This window comes from Pogona vitticeps, chromosome 3 (assembly GCF_051106095.1).
Source record: "Pogona vitticeps strain Pit_001003342236 chromosome 3, PviZW2.1, whole genome shotgun sequence".
NCBI lineage: Eukaryota > Metazoa > Chordata > Lepidosauria > Squamata > Agamidae > Pogona > Pogona vitticeps.
In genome coordinates this window covers 70,671,071-70,693,879 of record NC_135785.1, presented here as the reverse complement: position 1 = coordinate 70,693,879, position 22,809 = coordinate 70,671,071, and the positions used below count along the sequence as shown (strand labels likewise).

The 22,809-nt window shown below is 38.0% G+C and overlaps 1 protein-coding gene across 2 annotated transcripts; it reads right to left on the bottom strand.

The window, feature by feature from the left end:
* Positions 1–1,104: 1,104 nt before the first annotated feature.
* On the bottom strand, positions 1,105–22,535 carry BUB3 (BUB3 mitotic checkpoint protein). Of its 2 annotated transcripts, XM_020808753.3 has the most exons (8): positions 22,354–22,535; positions 16,521–16,715; positions 15,542–15,611; positions 12,797–12,948; positions 9,158–9,316; positions 7,494–7,671; positions 6,855–7,071; positions 1,105–1,577 (listed from the first exon to the last, which is right to left on the bottom strand). In XM_020808753.3, the coding sequence occupies exons 2-8, from the start codon at positions 16,713–16,715 to the stop codon at positions 1,568–1,570; spliced, it is 981 nt and encodes a 326-aa protein (XP_020664412.1). In that variant the 5' UTR covers positions 22,354–22,535; the 3' UTR covers positions 1,105–1,567. The 2 variants fall into 2 exon arrangements, with proteins under 2 accessions (XP_020664412.1, XP_020664413.1); XM_020808754.3 differs by lacking the exon at positions 1,105–1,577 and having other exon boundaries at positions 6,851–7,071; positions 22,354–22,533.
* Positions 22,536–22,809: the final 274 nt, after the last annotated feature.

Genomic DNA, 22,809 nt, shown 5'->3' with positions numbered 1-22,809 from the left:
CAAGCCTCTTAGATGTTGTTCTGAAGCATTAAATAGAAGGTAAATATTACATTAATTCTGAGTCTGAACCATAAAATATGCAGACTTATTCCTAAGCTATAACATTCGCACTTTATGCAACCAAGAGTGTGATAACAAGTGATTTGGTCCACCATTGTAGAGTGATTCCTAATGCTGACTAAAAGAGTACAACACCCTCTCAACAGTACAGGAGACATCAAAAACCACATCAAGATAATATTTTAGGCTAACTCAGGGATCACAAAAATGTGCACAAAAATTGAAAACCCCTGCCCATCAACAACAACAAAAAAGTAGATTTAGGTGGAGTAAACAAGAGGATAAAGGTCTCACTTGATGCTGAACTTCTGAAGTTTGCATGGTCAATCTTAAAAAGAAATGGTGAAGACCCGCTCCAGATATTGAGATTAGGCTCTCTCCAGGAAATGTCATATTTTGAAGCTGCAAGTAGAACTGTCCCTTAAACTGCTAGGAAATGGAAACACACTTTGGTTGATTAATAATGTTGAGAATATAAAGTCCAACCAACTGTGTTAGTACAGAATAACTAGTGGCTCCAAACGAGGCTGCATGGTCTTGCCTACATCTAAAAAACAAAAGAGCCTTCACAGTCAACTTAATGGGACTTGAGAGACTGCAGATGTTGATGAGGATCACTCTAGGCAAATTTGCATGCAAGCAAATTCTGAATACATTCCTTCCCCAATATATGGTGTTTCAAGAGCAGACATTGTTAATGATGTGCTGTAATATTTTACCTTCACATAATTCCTTCATCTTGCAAGATTTTAAAAAAATATTTAAACATGACCAGGATAGAACCTAAGTTGCAAAGGAAAACATATATGCGAGAGTTGCAGATGTGCAGTGCATCCTTCCATGGTTTTCAAGTTAAGTGTATAGTTCAGGTCTCTGCTGCTGCCAAGATACCTCTTTCTTAAGCACAGAATTTAAGATGGAACTTTCAATGTATCAAAAAACAAACAAACACATTAATGTTTCAAGCAAGAGATTAAAATGCCAGTGTTTTCACTTCCAGCGAATCCAAGAATGAAATTTATAACACACTGCTGCTAAGTGACATTATGTGGTTTTTGAAAATATTGTTTATTGAAACAGTTAAACTGGCATTATATTTGTACAAAAATTCTAGAAGTACAAGATGTAAGATTTCAAAGGAATTAAAAGACAGAAAAGGTAATTGCTAAAGCTGAAGAAAACATTGATTCTTCAACAAGCTTAAAAGAATGATGAGGAACAGGGATGGGAAACATGTAGTCCTCCATATATTGTCAGATTCCATTGCCCATCATCCCTCACCAATGTGTGCACTAGTTAGCATTAATGAAAACTGCAGTTCAACATCTGGAGTAAAACTCCCAAACCCTAATATAGAATATACTAAAGGACAGCACGACTTTAGTTTGAGTGAGAATATTACCAAAACAACCTCATTTAATGCAGGGATGTACTTTACAACAGTCTTGCCACAAGGAGATGGAGACATCTTTTGAGAGCCAAATTTTAATGATGTTTTGGTCAGAAATTAAGTAGACCTGCAATTTAAAAGAAAGCACAATTCAGACAATTGTTTTTATTTTCTTAACATTTCAAACAAACTTTCTAATGAAACACTCAGCTTAGCAGAGGCTTTTGTAAACCAGAAGGAGGTATTATCCATTTTCTTGCATGTCCAGATTTCTCAAGAGTTAAAGTAGCACCACTATACCAATTTTAAGAATGCCAATATTTGCAAGAAACACTGTCACTTTGTATCATGTTAAAAGTACTTCTATGAACCAGTATAAGAAATTTCACTATCTGGCTGAAAAGTGACACAAGCAACATGTTACAGAAGCATATTAATGTTTCAGAAATCCATTTAAAAGCAGAAACAAGTCCAAAAAGATGCCTGCCTAAATGTATTGCAATCATATTACAATTATTTTGCAAATACACAGATATGCTCTGCCATGTCTCAGCTCATTACCAATTCAAACAATTTGCCCTTCTGGGATCAATTGTTTGCTAATAAATAATTGTTTGCAGCCAGAAAATGATATTAAGTACTATTCTTATTAGTTTTGCTTCTACATCCTGTAATAAGATTCAGAGCTAAATAATTCCCAGGAGTCTATCCTTAACCTTGCTGTATTTAACAGCCCAGGAAATGATGAACCATCTGTTTCAGAAAATAATGGACAGCCAAGAGGAAATATTGTTTAATTGTAGATTAACCTCCTCAGAAAGCAGAACGAAGCATCCCTATTAGCAAACACAATGCAAGGGTAGAAACAGCTGAAGACCAAATCATATGGTCTGGCCTTCAATCCACTAAAGACCATGTTAAAGTCCTCGTTAATACAAGTCATTTGCAGGAATACTCCCATTAAAATGCGTGAGAACTAGACCCAAGCATTTACATAAATGAAAGTATTTGCATTATACTTATTTTCTGCAAGTTGTGCTCATTGCAACATAACATACTGTAGTGCAAAGCATGGCAAAGCCAGGACCAGAAAAGACAGAGTAAAAATTGGAAAGGTGAATTCAAGCCCCAATTAGGGCAAGAATATTTCAAAAAATGGTATTGCTAATGTAAAATTGGCAACTATGACTGCTTCTATGGTTTCTCTTGACATTTTAAGAAAATATATAAATACATCCCAGGAGAACCATGGCATAAAGGAGAACTTGTAGTATTTCTTAATGTATAAACTGTGACAAAGTATTTGCTAAGATACTGTTCTGCAAATTACATCATATAAGGCCAGTAATGTCATCCGCCAGGCCAATTTTTCAAAAATAAAACATTTCTAATCCACCTGTAGAGCCCAAGGCTTCCATGGAATCCATTTCAACATGGGGAACCAGTTGAGGGCTACAGGATTTGGGGGCGGGGTGGCTGTTTGTCTTTAATTACTGAAAATCACATTGCAGGCCTTACAATAGGATTTCAGCAATTGTATTCTTGGTATCGCATTCCATATAGATCAAATATGCCATCTAAAAAAAGATACAGGGCACATGCTGGCACTGTAGGACAACTTTAGTTCATTTCAGCCAAATGATAGTCATTAGGCAACAATTTTTTAAAAAAGAATACATTATATTACAGTTCTGTATACACATATTATTTCTTTATTTATTTATGTATTTATTTATTTAACTTATATGCCGCCCACACTACCCGAAGGTCTCTGGGCGGCTTACAGCATTTAAAATACAATAAAAAGGCAAAATAAAAAGGCAAAATAATTAAAATGCAATTAAAATATATATTCTAAAAATTGCCATCAGACCCACATTTGATGTTATTTCAGTTAAAAGCCATTTGGAACAGGAAGAGTTAATTCCCACAGAACTGGATACAGCTGACTTCTCAGTATGCACATTATATAATTAAGGCTAAAATTCTATGCACACTTACTGGAGACTAAATACCATCATGTTTAATGGTGCTTACTTTTGAATAAACATTTGTAGGAATGGAATATATATTGATGAGTCATCATGCAGGACTAGATCTAGATCTATATTCAGCTGTATTCTCTTCATCCGGAATAAAGGTAAAGGTAAAGGTTCCCCTTGACCATTTTTGTCCAGTCGTGTTCGACTCTAGGAGGCGGTGCTCATCCCCGTTTCCAAGCCATAGAGACAGCGTTTTGTCCGAAGACAATCTTCCGTGGTCACATGGCCAGTGCGACTTAGACACGGAATGCTGTTACCTTCCCACGGAAGTGGTTCCTATTTATCTACTTGCATTTGCATGCTTTCGAACCGCTAGGTTGGCGGGAGTGGGACAAGCGACGGGAGCTCACTCCGTCGCGTGGATTCGATCTTACGATTGCTTGGTCTTCTGACCCTGCAGCACAGGCTTCTGCGGTTTAGCCCGCAGCGCCACCACGTCCCCGTATCATCCGGAATGAAAGTTACTTTTGCTGACACTTCTCTCTACATTCTGTTTCCACACACAAAAGAGAAATTTTGAAGGTGTGGATGTCCTCTGGAGCCACATGGGAAACAGCAGAGGCCAAAGGAGATTATAGGAAAAATTCACTTCCCTGATTTCCAGTGGGTCTCCAGTGGGTCCCAACTCAGACAGTATCACAAACAGAACCAATTGTTCTGTATAATTCACAGATACATAGATAATCTTATTAATGCAGCAATTTATTCAAAACTCTTTAAAGGTGTCAAAAATTAGCAGTTTTCGAACAACACGATTATTTAGACACAGCTGAAAATACAGTGGTGCCTCGCTTAACGGGCGCTCCATTTTACAACGAAATCGCATAACGATGAAGTTTTTGCGATCGCAAAAGCGATCGCAAAACGATGTTTCCTATGGGGAAATTTCGCTTTGCGATGATCGGTTCCCTGCTTCGGGAACCGATTCTCGCAAAACCACGATTTTCCTACAAGCTGATTGGTGGTTTCAAAATGGCCGCCGGGTTAAAAAATGGCCGCCCGCTGTTTTCTGGGACGGATTCCTCGCTGCACGGGCAGTGAAAATGGCCACGTTATGGAGGATCTTCGCTGGATGGTGAGTTTCAAGCCCATAGGAACGCATTAATCAGGTTTTAATGCGTTTCTATGGGCTTTTAAATTTCGCTTTACGATGTTTTCGTTCTACAGCGATTTTGCTGGAACTAATTAACATCGTAATGCGAGGCACCACTGTATGCTCAAATCTATTAAATTTGTGCAGGTAAAAAAAGCAAACAAAGGACATGGGAATCTGAATTAACTTAGGTAACTTATTTATTTCTGCAATATTTAGATATGATACAAATATATAATTTATATTTGATTATAAGCGAGTCTAGGTATTTTGCATTAACTTGCTTTGTTTTTTAATTCAACTAAATTTTTAGCTTTAGTGTTTATATCATCTAAACTGATTTTTAAACTGATTGATTTTTAAACTAACAAAAAACTTTCTTTTGATACTAGATTTTTATTATACATTCTCTGAAAATCAAAAGTAACTATACTAAAGGGAAAAATCCCAACAAGCACAGCTACAGCCAATAATGTGCTATGTTGATTAAACTTTCTGAAGCTCCACAATAGTGAAACAAACCATCTTGCACTCCCTTCAACTGGCAACAGAATGCCAATAATACAGCACAGCAGAGGGAAAAACCTTATGGCGGGAATGACTACAGGGGAGGTTGGGATCACCTTATGCTATTCACTACACAATTTCAGATCTTCATGCAAAACATGGGGGTGGATCCCTTGAAGGGGAATCTATGAGAGCGCGCTCATCATCACAGCATCTTGTGGAAACCTAATCAGAAAGATAATCCTCACATATACTTGGGATACTGTTTTTCTATAAGCAAATGAATTTTAGATAATTTTATTGCGTCTGTCCTTCAGTGTAAACACTGAGGAAAGTGCTTTGAAAAAAAGACTTACTACATGTTAAATATAAAATAAATAACTAATCACTATATTTATGAATAAAATTGCCTTCATTTTTACTTGACAGGCATCACATTGCTGAAATCCCTACTCTATGAGTCTACTTCAAGTCTCTACAATCAGATAAAAAATTTAAGTACAAATATTTACTTAGGAGGCAAATTGCATAATCAAGAAGTATGAGAATGTATGCTGTTCCTTTACCCCAGTAATTTCCATACACACTGAAGTACATTTAATTCAGTTCACACAAAGATTTCCCAGCCTCATGAGCCCCCATCCTTCACTTTAGTGAACCTTAGTATTTAACACAGGGAACAAAGAAAGCCATTTCACACAACAACTCTAATATAGGGATTATATATGTGTCTCTCTCTCCCCTACAGAGTGATAGAGAACATTCTGTTTTGGTGTTGAATGGATGTACTTTTTCACCAGCAGATGCGTACATTGACCATTTTGCAGATGTTCTTTCTCTACAGACACTTTTGAAACTCAGTGTAGCGTAGTGGGTAAAGTATTGGGACTAGAATTCAGAAGATCTGAGTTCAAACCCACGGAAACTGACTAGGAAGTGACATGGGCAACATATGAATATTGCACATGTGTCATAAGTAAAAAAAGCCATCTGACAGCATATAACAACAGCAAACAGTTCTACCCTCATATGAGGGCATATACAGTAATAACAAACAGCGAGGTGTGGGGACAATAAGAATAGCTAACAGGCACAGTGCTCCCAAACACTATGGGTATGGACATTTCTTGCCGCTAAGCTAAATGGCAAAAAGAAAAGAACATCCACAGTAGCCAAGGAAAAGAATTCACAACATATTTAGTTTTGGCTAGATTTGTTAGCTTTGGGCAACAGAAGATAGAATTCTGTTTGTTAGCAAAGACGGCATAATACTGGTAATTAAAGAGCTACACCTACCACTTTAAGATTCTCTTAATAATTTATACCATGCTATAACCAGCTCAGTCTCGATATTGCAACCTAGATCTATGTGCAAAAAAACCACAAAAACTGCCAATGGTTTGAAATCTTAAAGATGCAATATAATTAGATCTGCCTATATAAATTATCCTGAATTCTTCAACTTAATTTTAAAGCAATGAGCTAGTAATAATCCCATGGCTTCATATAATAGTGCTTATTCAAAAAGAATGAGAGTTTGACATTCTTCTCTTACAAAACAAGTAGACAATTTTATCCACCAGCCATCTATCAACCTACGGATATTGAAAGCTTGGGGAGAACAAGATAAAATCAACTCCAGTCCTACTGTCAAGCTGCACTATCTACCAGGAATCAACAATGCTATTCATGAATTTAGGAAAATTAATAAATCCTGGAATAAATGTTAGAAAAAGCTCAAATGCAGGTGAAGCATACTCACTTGGGTTTTGTTTCGGCATCTGTCACTTGGCGAATGTAGATACCATCTTCAGGATGTTCAATGTCATCCATTTCATACATATATGATGATGCTATGGCAAGGGTGGTTCCATCATTACTGAAAGCCAGGGATGCTATGCTGGTAGGATAGCGGTGAAACTGACAAAGTCTCTTTTTATTGAATGGATCCCAAATATTGACAAAGCCATCAGAACCACCTTCAAGCAGAATGGCAAAGACACACACATTAAAAGCTAGAAGAACTGATTTCTGTCCATTTTTCTGCAATTAAGTCTGTTCAGAAACTACAAGAAAACATCAGTAGTTTTCTCCTCCTTCTATCCTATACAAGATAAAGGATAAAAAACATTGTTTTTATGTTGACAAAACGAATGCTACAACATGGGCAAACAATCTGACCAGATTTACACATGTGCAAACTAGTGTCATGGTAGAAAATATGTTTCAGCTTAAATTTAAACCATAAATTTTGGAGGCACTGATAGGATACATCCAGAACTCCATTAAGGAACTGCAGAAGAGCTACACTGTTTTGCGTGTGTAGTATAAATGAATTTGATTTGATTGTCAGGTAGCAGCATAAATCAACGTAATTAAGGTCCTATATCTCCTATATTACCTGTAGCAAATGTGTTGTGGACATTGTGGAAAGAGATGGCATTAACTGGATAAATCTGCTCAATGTTATTTTCCTTCAGTCTATGACATTTGAAAGCATATTTCTTCTTCTGCACCTCTAAACTTGGATCCAAATACTCAACAGCAACGCGACCTTCTATGGAACTTAACACATAACCCTAAAAACATAAGGAGAATCTTCCCTCAATGGTATGCTGATCATACAGGGGTTTTTTATTATGCAATTGCTCTTCAATCTGTACAACCATGTAACATACATAAACCATGCACAGCAATTCAACAACTTATATTTAACTACTGAGATACAAGGATACACTTTGAATCCCAAAAACTTATGAGAACTGACTATACTGTATAACAGATTCCAAATAGAAATGAGGAGTCTTTATGTTGTCTGCTGACACAGGAGGTTCTAGCCTAAATGTGATATTCTGTCTCATCTATGATAACAGAAAGTACATACTAGTACCTTTCTAAATTGAGAAATGGTCCCAGGCAAATGATGTACTTTGGCTTATAATTCACATCAGATAAATCTAGCTAATGCTATCTCTACACAAGAACTCTTGTAGCATGTACTTGATTACAGTGGGGTCTCTACTTAAGAACGTCCCTACTTAAGAACAATCCAACTTAAGAACAGCTCCATTTGCTAAATTTTGATTCTACTTGAGAACAGAAATCCAAGATAAGAACAGGAAAAAAAACCTTTCCTGCTCTTTTTTTAACCTTAGGTCATCTTAGGTTAAAAAAAAATTCTCCCCCTAGTGGTAGAGTACGTATTAACCAGCTTTGCATTAGTTCCTATGGGAACTAATGCTTCAATGTACGAACGCACCTCTACATAACAAAAAAAACAGCCAGAACGGATTAATTGGTTTTCAGTCCATTCCTATGGGAAATTTTGCTTCAACTTAAGAATGTTTCAACTTAAGAACACCATTCCAAAATGGATTAAGTTCTTAAGTAGAGGTTCCACTGTAGTTTCTATGGACGGAAAAGAGCAGATACGGATTAAATGGTTTTCAGTGCATTCCTATGGGAAATGCAGATTCAACATAAGAACTTTTCAACTTGAGAACCATCTTCCAATATGGATTAAGTTCTTAAGTAGAGACCCCACTGTATTTGCCACCAAGGTAAATCTGCTTTTCATTTTTTTAATCTCTGGAAAATAATAAAATCATGCCTAGACACTACACTGAATCCCAGAGAACAAGATGAGAGAAACAAAATATTCTTTTGTTCTTGTATTAATTCTCTCTGCAGCTTTGATAGGTTCAGTGGAAGAGCTATGCCCAGTAAAGAAAGAACTCCTAAGCAAATAATTTTATGTAGCCCAGTAACAGTCATTTACCAGAACACTCATCTTTCTAGAGTTTTGCAGCTATGCTAATCTACTGTTCTTGTACAATTCAGAGTTCTCCCTGATAATTTTCAAACTAAACACACATTAACATTATTATAGCTTTCAACCACATTAGCAACATCAAAACCTGATAAGAAAAGCAGAGAAAATACTTTTCTTTTTACAGACAACAAAATGCGCAGAATTGAAAATAAACTTTTGAACTGGTCAAAAATGAACCTCAGAATCTCCTTCAGAGAGCTTAAATATGAAATATTGCTGCTCAGTTCAAATACCTGCTTGTTTGGAAATGCTCTGATGCAACGGGTCTGATACTTCAGGCTTGATTCTCTTCTTTGTTGAACATAGCCCATATTCCTCAAATCCCACACCAGAACTCTCCGACCTGCTGTTCCCACTATTAGCCTGTCACCAGACACGGACAATGTATAAACCTTGAGAAAATGTATAATGTATAGTTAATTTTTTCAGTTTCAGCACTGAGTATCTATTCTGACAACATAGCAGTAACACAAAATATGACCTTTTCCGTTAACATGTGTAAAGAGAGTAAAAAATGTGGAAGATGTCAAATATAACTGCTCAATAAAACATATTAACACACAAGACATACTACATGAATGGTAAAACCCTACACATAAAATCATCCTATGGCTAGGAGTCACAATGCACAAATATGAAACTATTTTTTGTTGCGTGTTTTTCTTCAAATGACTTAACATGCCCCTACTGACATTTCTGCATCTTTCAGTGCATACCATTACTCTTCCATCCAGTCTATAAACTTAAAAAGTCATGTAAAACATATAGTTTTTTTTTTACACATAGTGTGGTTGTCAATTTATACAACTGGCCTGAATCCTATCAACATGAATTTCATTGGGGAGTTGTTGCTCATTAAGTCCAAATGGGGACACACAGTCACTTGACAGCAGACAACAACAAACACCTATATCTTCTTCTTAACGAGCAACTATTCACCACTGAAATTTACACTGATAGACTTCTGCCAGCATATTTCTTCGATTGGGTTCTGGTCCTTGGCTAACAAAAACAGGCACAGTCATTATTTTGCATCATCATGGTTAGGCTCTGAAAGTGGAAAGCAGGAAAAGGGAGGAAATTCACCTGTGAGGGGGGAAAATACAAATAGATATGGACCACGCAGACTCATTGGTAACCTGCTGCTTCCTACCTATAGTTAGCAAATCAAAACACAGTTGCATCTACATTACAACATAAATATAAAAAATAGCATCATCAATTGTTGCATTCTGAAATATTCAGCAAGTAAATATTTAATTTAAACATTCTAAATTAATTATTAAAAAACTAGCATTCAAGTACAGAAACCTAACTTTCAGTTACATATACACACACGGCCTGAAAAATCTACAACTGGAAAAAAACAAGATTATGTTATACTGAATATCATGCTGTGCACTTATGCCATCTCATATTGTACAGCTTACTACTAAAAGAACTTAAGGATTGTTCAAATCCAGTGAATGCAGTTTAAAGTTAACTGTTGAACTAAGAATTTGATCCATATCAGAAAAAGCTCTGAAGGGAATAACAATCAATATTTATTATTTCACTTAAATTATACAGAATTTTATTATCTTCTAAATTGTTCCATATAAAAGGAATGTAGGTGGAAGCCAATCACACACCCTTAATTTATAGAATGCACTGAATGAAACACACATAGACTGTGCAATCAGTTGATACTCATTTTCAAGTTTTACATCAGATTGAAAATAATTCAGTCAATGGTTAACCACATTATTACACATAGAATATTTGCCTGCCAATTTAAAATTTGAGAAGGCAAAAATAAAACCCTGATTATAGAAAACCATATACAGGAATAAATACACCAAGAATGTTGACTACCTTAAATCTTCTCTACTAACGACCTGATGTCACACCTTTCTATACCTCACAACCATAAATCAAATTAAACCTATGTCATGAAATGGGCTAGGTGTACACATTTATCAGAAAGAACATTTTAAAAAGTGACATAATGAACCTTGCTCTACCAATATAAAACTTGATTTGGTGTGACTGTCTATTATATGAAATTGCACGAGCGATTCATCACAGTTTTCTACATGCTACATACAACTATAAATCACAAGTAAAAACAATACAATTTTATTTTGATCAAAGCTCTTGCCAATAGATTAAGATTATGTACTGCCTCCATTATTGGAGTATCTGAACACAATATTGCCTAAACTGCTCACTATGATTGAAAGTATTTAAAGTTGTGAAAAATACCTAGAATAAAACAGATTTTGCACATGCACAAACTGACAATGGATATGACAGAAAGACTAACAAAAGTTCAGATAAAAAATTAATAGTATTAATGTCATAACTGTGATGTGAGCTGAAGTACTTGTATCCTCATATGAACTTTTTCTGCCCAATCATGCATGAGTTGATATTATGAAACTGTGGTAAACTGTAAGATTGATAAAGTTCAAATCACTCTTGAAAGTGTGCAGTATAACTTTCCCCTCCACTTCTTCTGCATCAAAGCCTAAACTATTCTAGGCTGTAAACCTGATGCTTGTGGCTTACAAATGCGAAATACTGTACAAGGACTGTGAAAACAACCATCTTGCGATAATCAAACATCCTTTTTGGTACTTTTACTTATTTTAAAATATTAATTTGCCATTCCAGTCACACTGCACATGTAAGGCAGTGTACAAGGCTTTAAAACACATGAAAATACTATAGTTTTAAAGGGAAAAAGTGGCGCTAGCTACAGATACTTTCAAATACAGTGGTGCCTCGCATAGCGAGGTTAATCCGTTCCGGATTAACCTTCGCTATGCTGAAGCATCGCTGAACGGGGCAGCGATTTCTATTGGAACGCATTAAACATCGTTTAATGCGTTCCAAATAGGCCAAATACTCACCGTTCAGCGAAGCTTCAGGATGGCCGGCAGCCATTTTCGCGCCCTCGCCTCGCTTAACGAGGGCGTGAAAATGCTGCGCGCGGCCATTTTAGGCCATTTCCCGGCTTCCGGCGGCCATTTTGGCCGCCGAACAGCTGATCGGCGGGGGTCGTTTTGCGAAGATCGGTAAGCGAAACGCTTACCGGTCTTCGCAAAGCGAATTTTTCCCTATGGGAACAACGTTGTGCGATCGCATCAGCGATCCGAAAAAACGGATCGCTATGCGATTTAATCGTTATACGGTGCGCTCGTTAAGCGAGGCACCACTGTATAATGCAATAAAATGCAAATTGGAGTAAATGAATTTGTAGTGAACTATTGCGATTTGTAAAGCTAGTAGTTAGTGACAGGGGCAAGGAAATAACCCCAAACTATTAAGGAGTTTAAAGACCAAAGAGGACAGCTTCAATAGAATCAGAAACTAAAGAATAAGTGATGTAACTGACCAAATCAGGTATAAAATAAAGTTGATCTGTTAGAAATTTAACAGAATTGAAGCCTATATTAGACTTGTCCCTTGTGCATAGTTCAGAACTAGGCATTCATGAGCACACAATTCGTGGTAATGCCATACCATTGGATACTGTCTATGGGCTTATTTTGGTTTACTAACCAGCTACAATTCATACTGTTTCTCCAATTTTAGAACATTCTAAACCACAGAGGGAAGTGACTTCTGTTCTGCTATGTAAGCTTCCTAGTATTAACCAAAACATGTAAAAATTAATTTTTGTCTATAAAAGTTTTCCTGATTTTTAACTGATGGTAAGGAGGATTGTAATACTATATATAACTTAGATGCATTTTTCAAACTTGAAAAATAATTTCACTAACATTGATCCTATATATGTCTACTCAGCAGTTCTACTGTGCTCATTATGATACTGATGATGAAGTAAATAGGTAAAAGATCACAGTCTAAATTTCTTAAAGACAAACCTTTTCAGGCTGAGAAAATGTTCCTGCATTACAAGGTGTTCTGGGGTCCCATAACTTGACGGTTTGATCCCAACTCCCAGTTACCATTACATTCACCTCAGGGCAATATTCAACACACCTAATAGGAGCATCATGGGTGCCAACAAGATTCTCTGTAAAATAAAAATGAAAGAAAAGAAGAACAAAGGAAGAAGGAAAAGGGGATTAATACACATAGCTATACTAATCTTATTGATAATCAAATTTAGTAAGAAGAACGGAGCAATATTCATACAGCAGTAACAAGGTCTGATGTGCCTCTCACTAATGTATGTGCATGCTGGGACATTTTTCAAAAGTCGCTTGATCCTCTAATCTTTGCAATAGAGACACGCTTCTGAAGAGTTAAATGTAGACTAATAGATATCAACTCGGCATTTCAAAGAAGCTGAAGGAGGGAGTTGGTACCCATGCAGAGATTTTCAAAGGAACAAAAGAGATTTGTGCACCTAACTCTGCTGGACTTCTCTGAAAATCCCAGACATGAATGGCATGCTATAAAGATCTAATAATTGGTGAATGTGGCATGACCACATTAGTTCATGCCTTCTCCTCTTGTGAGTAATCAGGCACTTTCAACAAAACATTGTCAATAAAACCTTTATTCTATACCATCATTCATTTTAGCTATGTACCATGTAGTATTAAACTGTTTCAGAAGCTTTTAAAACGATGTGGAATGCTTATTGTATAATACCTTACTTATTTTCTCCAACTCAGAAAAGAAACAAATTACTAGATTTTTAATCCTCTAGAAGTTATTTTAAATAGCTTCTTCCTCCAAAGCAACAATTCCGTTCTCCAGAATCTTTAAAGATTTCAAGTAACCTATGCCAGGAAACTTGTTATCCATTTAATATTTCAGCATTTAATCTAACCTTAAGCATAAGTAGATTTTCTGACATTCTGCTCATTTATTTCAAAGATGTCAGATCATAATTTATATTTATATATAAGAAATATATTTGAAATATTTTGATATTTCATCTGAAGTGAGCTGCAGTCCACAAAAACTGATTCAATATAAAATTTAATAGGGTACCACAAGACTCTTAGTTGACCTCTGCAAATGCATTAATAAAACTGTGGTAGGAATTTACCAGTCAGGAAATGCTTGCTTAGAGAGGAAAGATTTAAACCATGATTGAAACAAAGTAACATTAAATACATGCTTAATCTCAGTCGGGATGGCCTTCCATCAGTCAGTAGCCCATAATGAAAATTTCAGACATGTGCAAACACAGGGTAAGCCTCAAGCAATAAGGCAGGATGATGAAAAAGGAAGGAACAAATATAGCTCAGGCACCCTGGTCCCTAGTTATTTAGGGCTTTGTATGCTAGTACCCAACCCCTGAACTTTATCCAGCAGCAATCAGCAAGTCCAAAATATTCAGCAAAAGTATTGCATGTTCATATGGAGGAACACTTGGCTTCAGCTCAGCTGACACCATCTCCACTAACTGTAAGAGCTGCATCAGCTTCAAGGGCAGCCCCACATGGAACTCATTACAATAACCCAATCTCATTTATTCAGCATTTCCTTCTACTAGCATTTATGAATTTTAAAGGAGATCTGTGACAGAGGGGGAGATAATGTTAGAAACTCAAAATACTATGCAGTTATATACTCATGCACTAAAAACAGTTATCTACTGTACTCTCACTGACGTATCTCTACTATTATCACCCCCATCCCAAATTCAAGCATTGCAAGGATATTAGTAGAAATTTTACCAGAAAAGCAACATTGGCCATGACTGTTTTTTTGTCTCATTTCCACTTAAAACAGCTCTCAAGCCACAAATACCACTGTTTGAACTCAAGGAACTTTGAAGTGCAATTAAAGAGGCCATGTCTATGACAAAAGCAATCTTCCAAATATCGGAGTACATATGCAGATGGTATGCACAGTGGTCCAGAGTTAAAGATAAGACCATATCTTTTCAGACAAATGTACAAAAGGGAGTTAAGAGATTTAATCACCCATAAACATATTTTTTAAAAGAGAAGAACAGATACAGCTTTAAAAATTCCACATATGACAATGTCATTTAGGCAATATTGATAGTCTCCCCTGTTGAACAAAAGAGAATAAGTATTTAAACAAAAAAAAAATCAGCGCATTGCAGGGTGGATAAAAATAAACTTTTTCTACAAAATCAAATTGATTTAAATCACAATTTCAATTTAAAAATCATTTTGAATTTAAAAATCATTTTAAATTTAAAAATGTTTACCCTGACACACAGTAAACAGTTTAAATATTTAGAAAAAAACAAAACACTACAGATTACCAAATATTATCTCTCTCCTTAGCAGATTAAAAGTGTGTATTGCCTAACAAAGCATTAAATGCACAAAATAAAAACAAAGAGCAGCATAGTATGGTAATAAATGAACCTACAAAAACTGCTCAAATAAAAGCATATGATACATTTTATACCAATGTTGTCAACTGTAAGAAAAGAATTATATTTTACTTTAATATCAACTATATCCATCTTGTATGAAATCCAATGACAAGTCTTTTCTGTTCAATACATTTCTATTTTGGTGCAATCCTGCACACATCTACTCAGAAGTAAGTCCTCAGTGTAATGAAGCCTGGGCCAGAGAAAATGGATATATGACTACAGCCAAACGCTTGAAGCACAAACTGATTTATCATATTTCAGCAGACTGTACTGAGCTTCAAGATATATTTACCTTGATCAGTGTTCAGGTCATGCATTTTTAACTGTCGATCTAATCCTCCACTCCAGGCATGTGTAGGGTCCTTTGAAAGAAAACATCGTTCATTTATGTTATATACCGTAATTCAAGGACCAACTTCTTTTTTAAAAGTATTATTCAGTTATATCATCTAAGGATCAATAAAACAATGCTGTATTCATAGGAAGGATAATTCAAGCCAATACATGTGGACTAGATAGGACTCAGGAGACCTGAATTCATACCCCCAACTCAGCCAAGGAAGCTCATTGAGGGGAAAGTGGTACTGGTAAAACTACTCCTCAAATACCTCACTTCTTACCTTGGGATAAAAAGGGTGGCTGTAAGTTGGTTCCAATAATGCACTCAGCAAGCCATTTTTTCTTGAGGCCAGGAAAGAAGAGAGCAGATGAATGAATAGTACAGGGGCAGAGAAGCACCCAGAGTACTTAAGACATCTCAAGAAAGAATGGGAAACTGCCACTATGAAAGTGGCTCAGACTATTTCATTTGGGCAAGTAAATATTTTCAGTAACTAGACCACGAAGATCACTGATGGTCAAAAAGATGGAAAACAGTACCATAACAGCATCAAAACAAAGTGTGACCCAAATTCAAATTCTAGCTCAACCTAGAATATGTCTATTAAAGTAATCATTGAATAGACTATCAAGATAGATAGCCAATGAATTCAATGGGCCTACAAATTGGATTATGATCTTAACTCACACCCCATCTCAATTAATCAAAGGCCAGGATCCTAGGAAACTTAGGACAGGATTTGTTCTTTTTAGCACCCAATAGAGCTGCTATTCCAGAAGGTCTTCTGCCCTCTGATTATATGAAGAACACTATGAATTTGGAATCCAGCCTAAAGCTTTTGAGTTGTCTATTAATTTAACTAGTTGTATCTTGCACTCCCTCTTGGTACTTCCAGGAGCCAAAACCACAAAGCAGTAAAGTATGCACTTACATAAAAAGCACAGTCAAGTACAGCTCCTGTATGTTGATACTTGAGTCTCATGGTGTTGGCAGGAACATCATACAATCGAACAGAAGTGTCCCAAGATGAAACAAGCAGAAACTGTGATGTGTTAGGGCTGAATTTGACAGATGAGATTCCATCCTCTGGTGGTTGGTTCAACTTAAATTCATTTGACCCAGTCATCTGAATAAGGGTTGTACATAAGTTACTTCTTGATTTTGAAAATATTATCTAGAATCATCTTTGTGTCAATGCTTTAAACAGGCAGATTTAGAAGAAGGGTGACAATGACAAAAAGCATATTGCTATTTTACATCTAAAATCATTACAACAGAAAAGCAACATAATAAAGCTTAAGAACATATACTGCAGTCATAGTATTGCTGTCTGTTTAAAATTTTAGTACTGTAATTGTGATTTCTTATGGCACACACATTTGGGGTACACAATGCATTATAAAACTATGTTTCTTTTGATGACTCAAGAATAATTAAGGGCATGTTCTTTTAGGAAGTAACAGAACAATAACGGGAAAACCTCAGACTGCAAGCCTATTTTGGCTCACTTTGCCCTTTCACCTCTCTCCCAAAAGTCCCTCATGGGAAAACAAGGATGGAGTGAAGTCTGAGCTTCACTCGGGACACAATGATGTTAGATGGCATAAGCTCATCCAAACACCATGCAGCCCACATAGGGTTGCAGGATGGGGCCACCCAAGCTGAAAAGTTCCACACTCTCACCACTCTCACAATCATGCAACTGTATCAATATCCATTCTTTAACTAATCAAAGGCCAAAATCCTCTTGCATGGTTATATTTGCATAATGCAAACAGTGCAATTTGTGGAGGTTAACTGACTCAAGTCTTTAAAAAAATGTTTCTGTTACAAAGGTGTACTATTGTGTCCTGAGTCATGCAATTCAGCCTGCAACAATGCTACACTTATTTCTTAACTTGAGACAATTTGTTTTTAAAAGTTATACTGTTTGTGTTACACTGCCATAACACTGGCCAAAATGTTTATCTAAGCAGAATGTTAAGTCAGTTACTTTAAAAACTAATGTCATAAAGCTATTGATTAGACTACTGCACGGGCAACATGAGGCCCATGAGTATTTTGAAAAAAATCTTTTAAAATGTTTTTGATAATTTTTTTAAAACTGGTCTCTAAAGGGCACAAAATATATTATTAATTTAAAAACAATGTTACAGAAACATGTAACAGTCATTGTAACCCCTGCATTTACCAAAAATTAACAATAAATTAAATATGCAAACTAGCCTTTTCAGCCACATCCCTCCCCCTTAGTCACATCTTTCTGTGAGTGTGGCCCTTATGCTATAATACTGCAACCTTTATTTAAAAATAGCATGTATAATAGCTGAAAAAAACAAGTCTGTAACTGTTTCCAGAGTCTGTTGTTTTAGGCTGCTTATGCACAGGCTGTTTAGGATCTGGCCTTAGGGAACAAGTACAGTGGTGCCTCGCATAGCGAGGTTAATCCATTCCGGATTAACCTTCGCTATGCTGAAGCATCGCTGAACGGGGCAGCGATTTCCATTGGAACGCATTAAACATCGTTTAATGCATTCCAAATAGGCCAAATACTCACCGTTCAGTGAAGCTTCAGGATGGCCGGCAGCCATTTTCACGCCCTCGCCTCGCTTAACGAGGGCACGAAAACGCTGCGCGCGGCCATTTTAGGCCATTTCCTGGCTTCCGGCGGCCATTTTGGCCGCCGAACAGCTGATAATCGGGGTTCGTTTTGCGAAAATCGGTAAGCGAAACGCTTACCGGTCTTCGCAAAGCGAATTTTTCCCCATTTAAAAAACGTTGAGCGATCGCATTAGCGATCCGAAAAAACGGATCGCTATGCGATTTCATCGTTATACGGTGCGCTCGTTAAGCGAGGCACCACTGTACATGGAGAAAGCAATGACAGTGCTTCAAGAAACTTCACACTGTATATGCAACCATTTTATTGATATCATTTTGTTACTTCCACCTGTGTCCCCAGAACATACATATACAATGGCAAAATATTAATACAGTAATGCCTCGCAAGATGAATGCCTGATGCAATGAAATATTCGCAAGACGAAAGTATTTTGCGATTTTTGGTGACTCGCAAGACAATTTTTTCTATGGTCGTGCTTCACAAGACAAATAGGAATGCATTAATTAAATTTCAATGCATTCCTATGGGAAACTGAACTTCGCAAGATGAAATTTTCGCAATATGAAATGACTTGCGGAATGAATTATTTTCGTCTTGCGAGCCATCACTGTACAGAAGCACTTTACACCTACTTTCTCAGATAAATGTTTTACATTAATGGAATTTGATGAGGTCTACAATGTTCCTTCTATTTTTCAGCCCTTCTGGGCGGGCTCTGTCCCTTGCAACGTCATCCCCCTCTATGCACATAAGATTCCTACCACCGAATGAGGTTTCATCACGACCAGAACCAAAGGGGCTGAAAACAACTGCTGTCAGTGCACAGAAGAGGAGAAAGGCTGTGTGGAGAGAGGCAGAGTCACACAGCCACACCCTAGAGGGAACCTTGGAGGTCTGTCTTTGGCTATCAGTCATGACAACTATCACCTCAAATTCAGAAACATATACAAAGATACAATATCACTTATTTTAACCACCTTGTTTTTTGTGCTGGAGCAGTGATATATAAGTAAAGGGTTTCAGAAGAATGCACGTACACAGTAGTGAGAGGGTTTTTAAAACAGTCACATAATAACTTAATATGATAGGAAATTAAATTGAATAAAAGAAGGAATAGAACTGAACAGCTGGAAAAGAAAGATGAGAAATAAACATATATTAAAAGTAAAGAAAGAAACATTGATCTACCTGGATGGATCAAGTCACAGTGAAAAGATATTTTCCCCAATAAACAGTAGTAAGAATTGCCCCTAAAAATCAATGAGGGGAAACCAAGCTTTTAATATAAATGAGAGCAAACAGCCCATTACAAAACAAGGAGAGAGAGAGGGAAAGATAGAGGGGGAAGAAAAAGAGGAATTCGTGCTCTTCTAAATTTGTTTGTATTTAATGTGAAACATTTAACACTACTAATACAAATTTCAAAACTGAGCTATTTATTATGCAATAGAATAGCAATATAGTCCACTGTTATTGTAGCAGGCCAGAGATTAGGAGAAAGCATATTTGGATTTCCATTAAAAAAATTTGCTATATCTCTCAAATGTCCCCTGGTCTAAACCTCCTCTCAAGTAAAATCAAGTTATCACTTGCTTGCGGACGCTTCAGGCTTCACTGACTCATGTGCAATGAGCTTGCACCTTTATGGCTATGATCCTATATACTGTACAGTTATTTGAACGAAGTCCCACTTAACTTAATGGCTGTGTTGCTGAAAACCCTCCTGCTGCCTCTGTTGGAGCAGCAAAAGCACTGTCACTGACCTTTGAAATCCACCTTCTTCCAGCCACACTCCATCACCTCCTGCTGCCCTGCATAGGTACACTTACAAAGGGAACAAAGAGGGTAATGTTTGTTCCAAATTTCTGCTGGTTGACAGGTTATCTTCTAAGAGTACTCACTATGCAGCCAGATGTCTGCCTAAGGCCTAGATCAGCAATGGCGAACCTATGGCACGTGTACCACAGCTGGCACACAGAGCTCTTTTTGTGGGCTCACGAGGCATAAGTCACCAGATTGCTACTCCCCCCCTCCGCAGTCAAACCTCAGGAGGCAGCTTCAGCCGCGGTGTTGGCACTTCGACAGATGGTGGGCCAGGATCCGGAGCAGCTGGCGCTAGTGACAGATCCAGAGTGGGGTCTCAAAGCACTTCCGCCGCCACTTCTGGTTCCGATGCAGCCCACTGTCATCCGTGCCCCCCAGTTTGGGCACTTGGGCCCAAAAAGGTCCGCAGCCATGGCCTAGATCTTCAAGACCAAAGCACTGTGGGAATCCTCCCTTCCCATAATGAGTTGCCTCCAAAAATCCAAACCTTATGCTCACAACACAACTGTACAACAACCATGCTCCAAAGCAGGGTGGATTTAATTTAAACCAAATTGATTTAAATAACAAATTACATTTTAGAATTTGAATTTTTGTTTATTTAAATTAAAAATCATTTATTTAAATTGTGATTTAAATCATAATTTTAAAAAATCATTTTATCCATCCTGTCCAAAGGGAGCCATGCAACCAGCAGCAATTCAAATCCATCCACTAAGGTTGCTGCTTCCATCACTCACATCCACTTCTTCCTTGCCTTCCCTACCCCCATAAGCACTTCTGCATGGAAGCAGTGGCAAGGGAACAGGTGACAGAAATGTATAACTGCATGTCTGAAATCTCCAACTTGATACTTTCCATAGCAATGAAAAGAAACCCAAGTTACATCAAGGATTTTTGTCCAACCTGGGTTTTATGAACTTGCACCATGGATATATTGCAACTTTTTGTAATAGTGGATGTGAACTTGTAACACTCTGAAGACTAGCTGTTCTAAAGCAAAGAGTAGGAGAGAACTATTATCTCCAAACCTTGCTTGAGTGGATCCTAAAGGTATCTGGTTGGCCTCTATTGGAAACGGTGATAGTTGCTGTGATGGAGCAGCATTCTTCTGCTCTTATAATGGCCATACAGAAGGTTGCAAAGCACTACAGCCCAGTCTAAAATGCAGAAGTATCTAATTGGAGCACAGGAAATGCTTTGGCAAGAACAAGAACAATATAAATACAAGCTACATGAGAAGCATATACCATCAGAGGCTAGAAACCATCCAGCAAAACAGGCAAAGGTATACAATTTGATTACACTGGCTTTCTTTACCTAATTCACCAGTTCAATATAAAAACAGCTTAGTTGCTGTTTTCCGCCAACTGCACTCAAATTAACAGTTTTGCTGTGGAAGACATATACTGCTTAAAACTGAAAATCGAGGATGAGATGGTTGGACAGTGTCATCGAAGCAACCAACATGAATCTGACACAACTCCGGGAGGCGGTGGAAGATTAGGAGGGCCTGGCATGCTCTGGTCCATGGGGTCATGAAGAGTCGGACACGACTAAACGACTGAACAAACAAAATGTTTCTAACGCCCCAGTCCTCAGTCTATAAGCTAACCAAAATAAAACTTAGTAACACTGCACCACCTGATGACACCCCATCCCTTTGTCTGCCACATCACTGCTCCATCACACACACACTGTGGAACCTGTATAAGTACTATGAAGATCTAAAATCAGTACACCTTATGCTGCTTGCCTTCAATACTTCACCTGAAGACGGGGAAATGCTTCCAAAACTTGTGCATTTTTGTGTGCCTGTACATACTTTTTTCCACTTTCTTGATTGGCCTAAAAATGGACCACCTCCATATGGAGTTCTGACATTTATTTTTGCAGCCAACTGGGCTACCCCTGAGAAGTAATCAGAAACGGGGGAGGGGAGAGATTTTACTTGGAAGGAATCTCCGCTGCCTCGAACCAGTGGCTCCAAATGAAAGCGTAGGCAGCACTGCACCCTTAAAACACATACACATGCCTTTTCACCAGAGATATTGGGGGCGGGGTGGCTGGGGGGAAAAAGGGAATGAAAGCAAAGAAGGGGGAAAGCGGAGAAACGGCCAGCATCCCTAGTGACGAGGAAAAGGCGTACCGGGGGGGGAGTACGGGGACGAAAGAGAGAAAGCGGCTCACTCCTCAGACGGGCGGTTCCCTAGGCCCCAAAGGGCAGCCTGGCCCCGCCAAACAGGTCTCCATAGCGAGCCCCAGCCTTCCTTCCCAAAGCACACAGACGGTCTAGAGAGGGCGACGGGACCCTTACCTTGTCCTCCAGGGTTTCAACAGTTCGAGGCCTCCTTCGCCAACCGACGTCTTCCTCGTAGTACAAAGCGCGCCCTCACAGCAACTCCCGAGCGAACTCCCAACAGCCCCGCGTGAAAGTGAAGGGAGAGAAAAAAAAAGCCGACCCGGCGCCGCGACCACTGATTGGTTGATTTGAACTACCGCACTAAGGCGCACGCGCGGAAGAACGTGCCCCCGTGCGTGCCAAAACTAGACTACAACGCCCAGCATGCAACGGGCTCAGCTTCCTCTTTCAGGCGGCCTTAGAGACTGCCCGGTGGTGCTCGCCTTCTCGACGATTTTCCGTCGCTGCCTGAGGAGCAAGTGCAACGTTCCTTCGTGCTTTCCGTCCTGCCTCGTTTTCGCGTAGCAACACATCGAGTCGAGATCTTATTAATAATACTGTATTTAGCCGGGTGGTTGCGTTGTCAAAGCC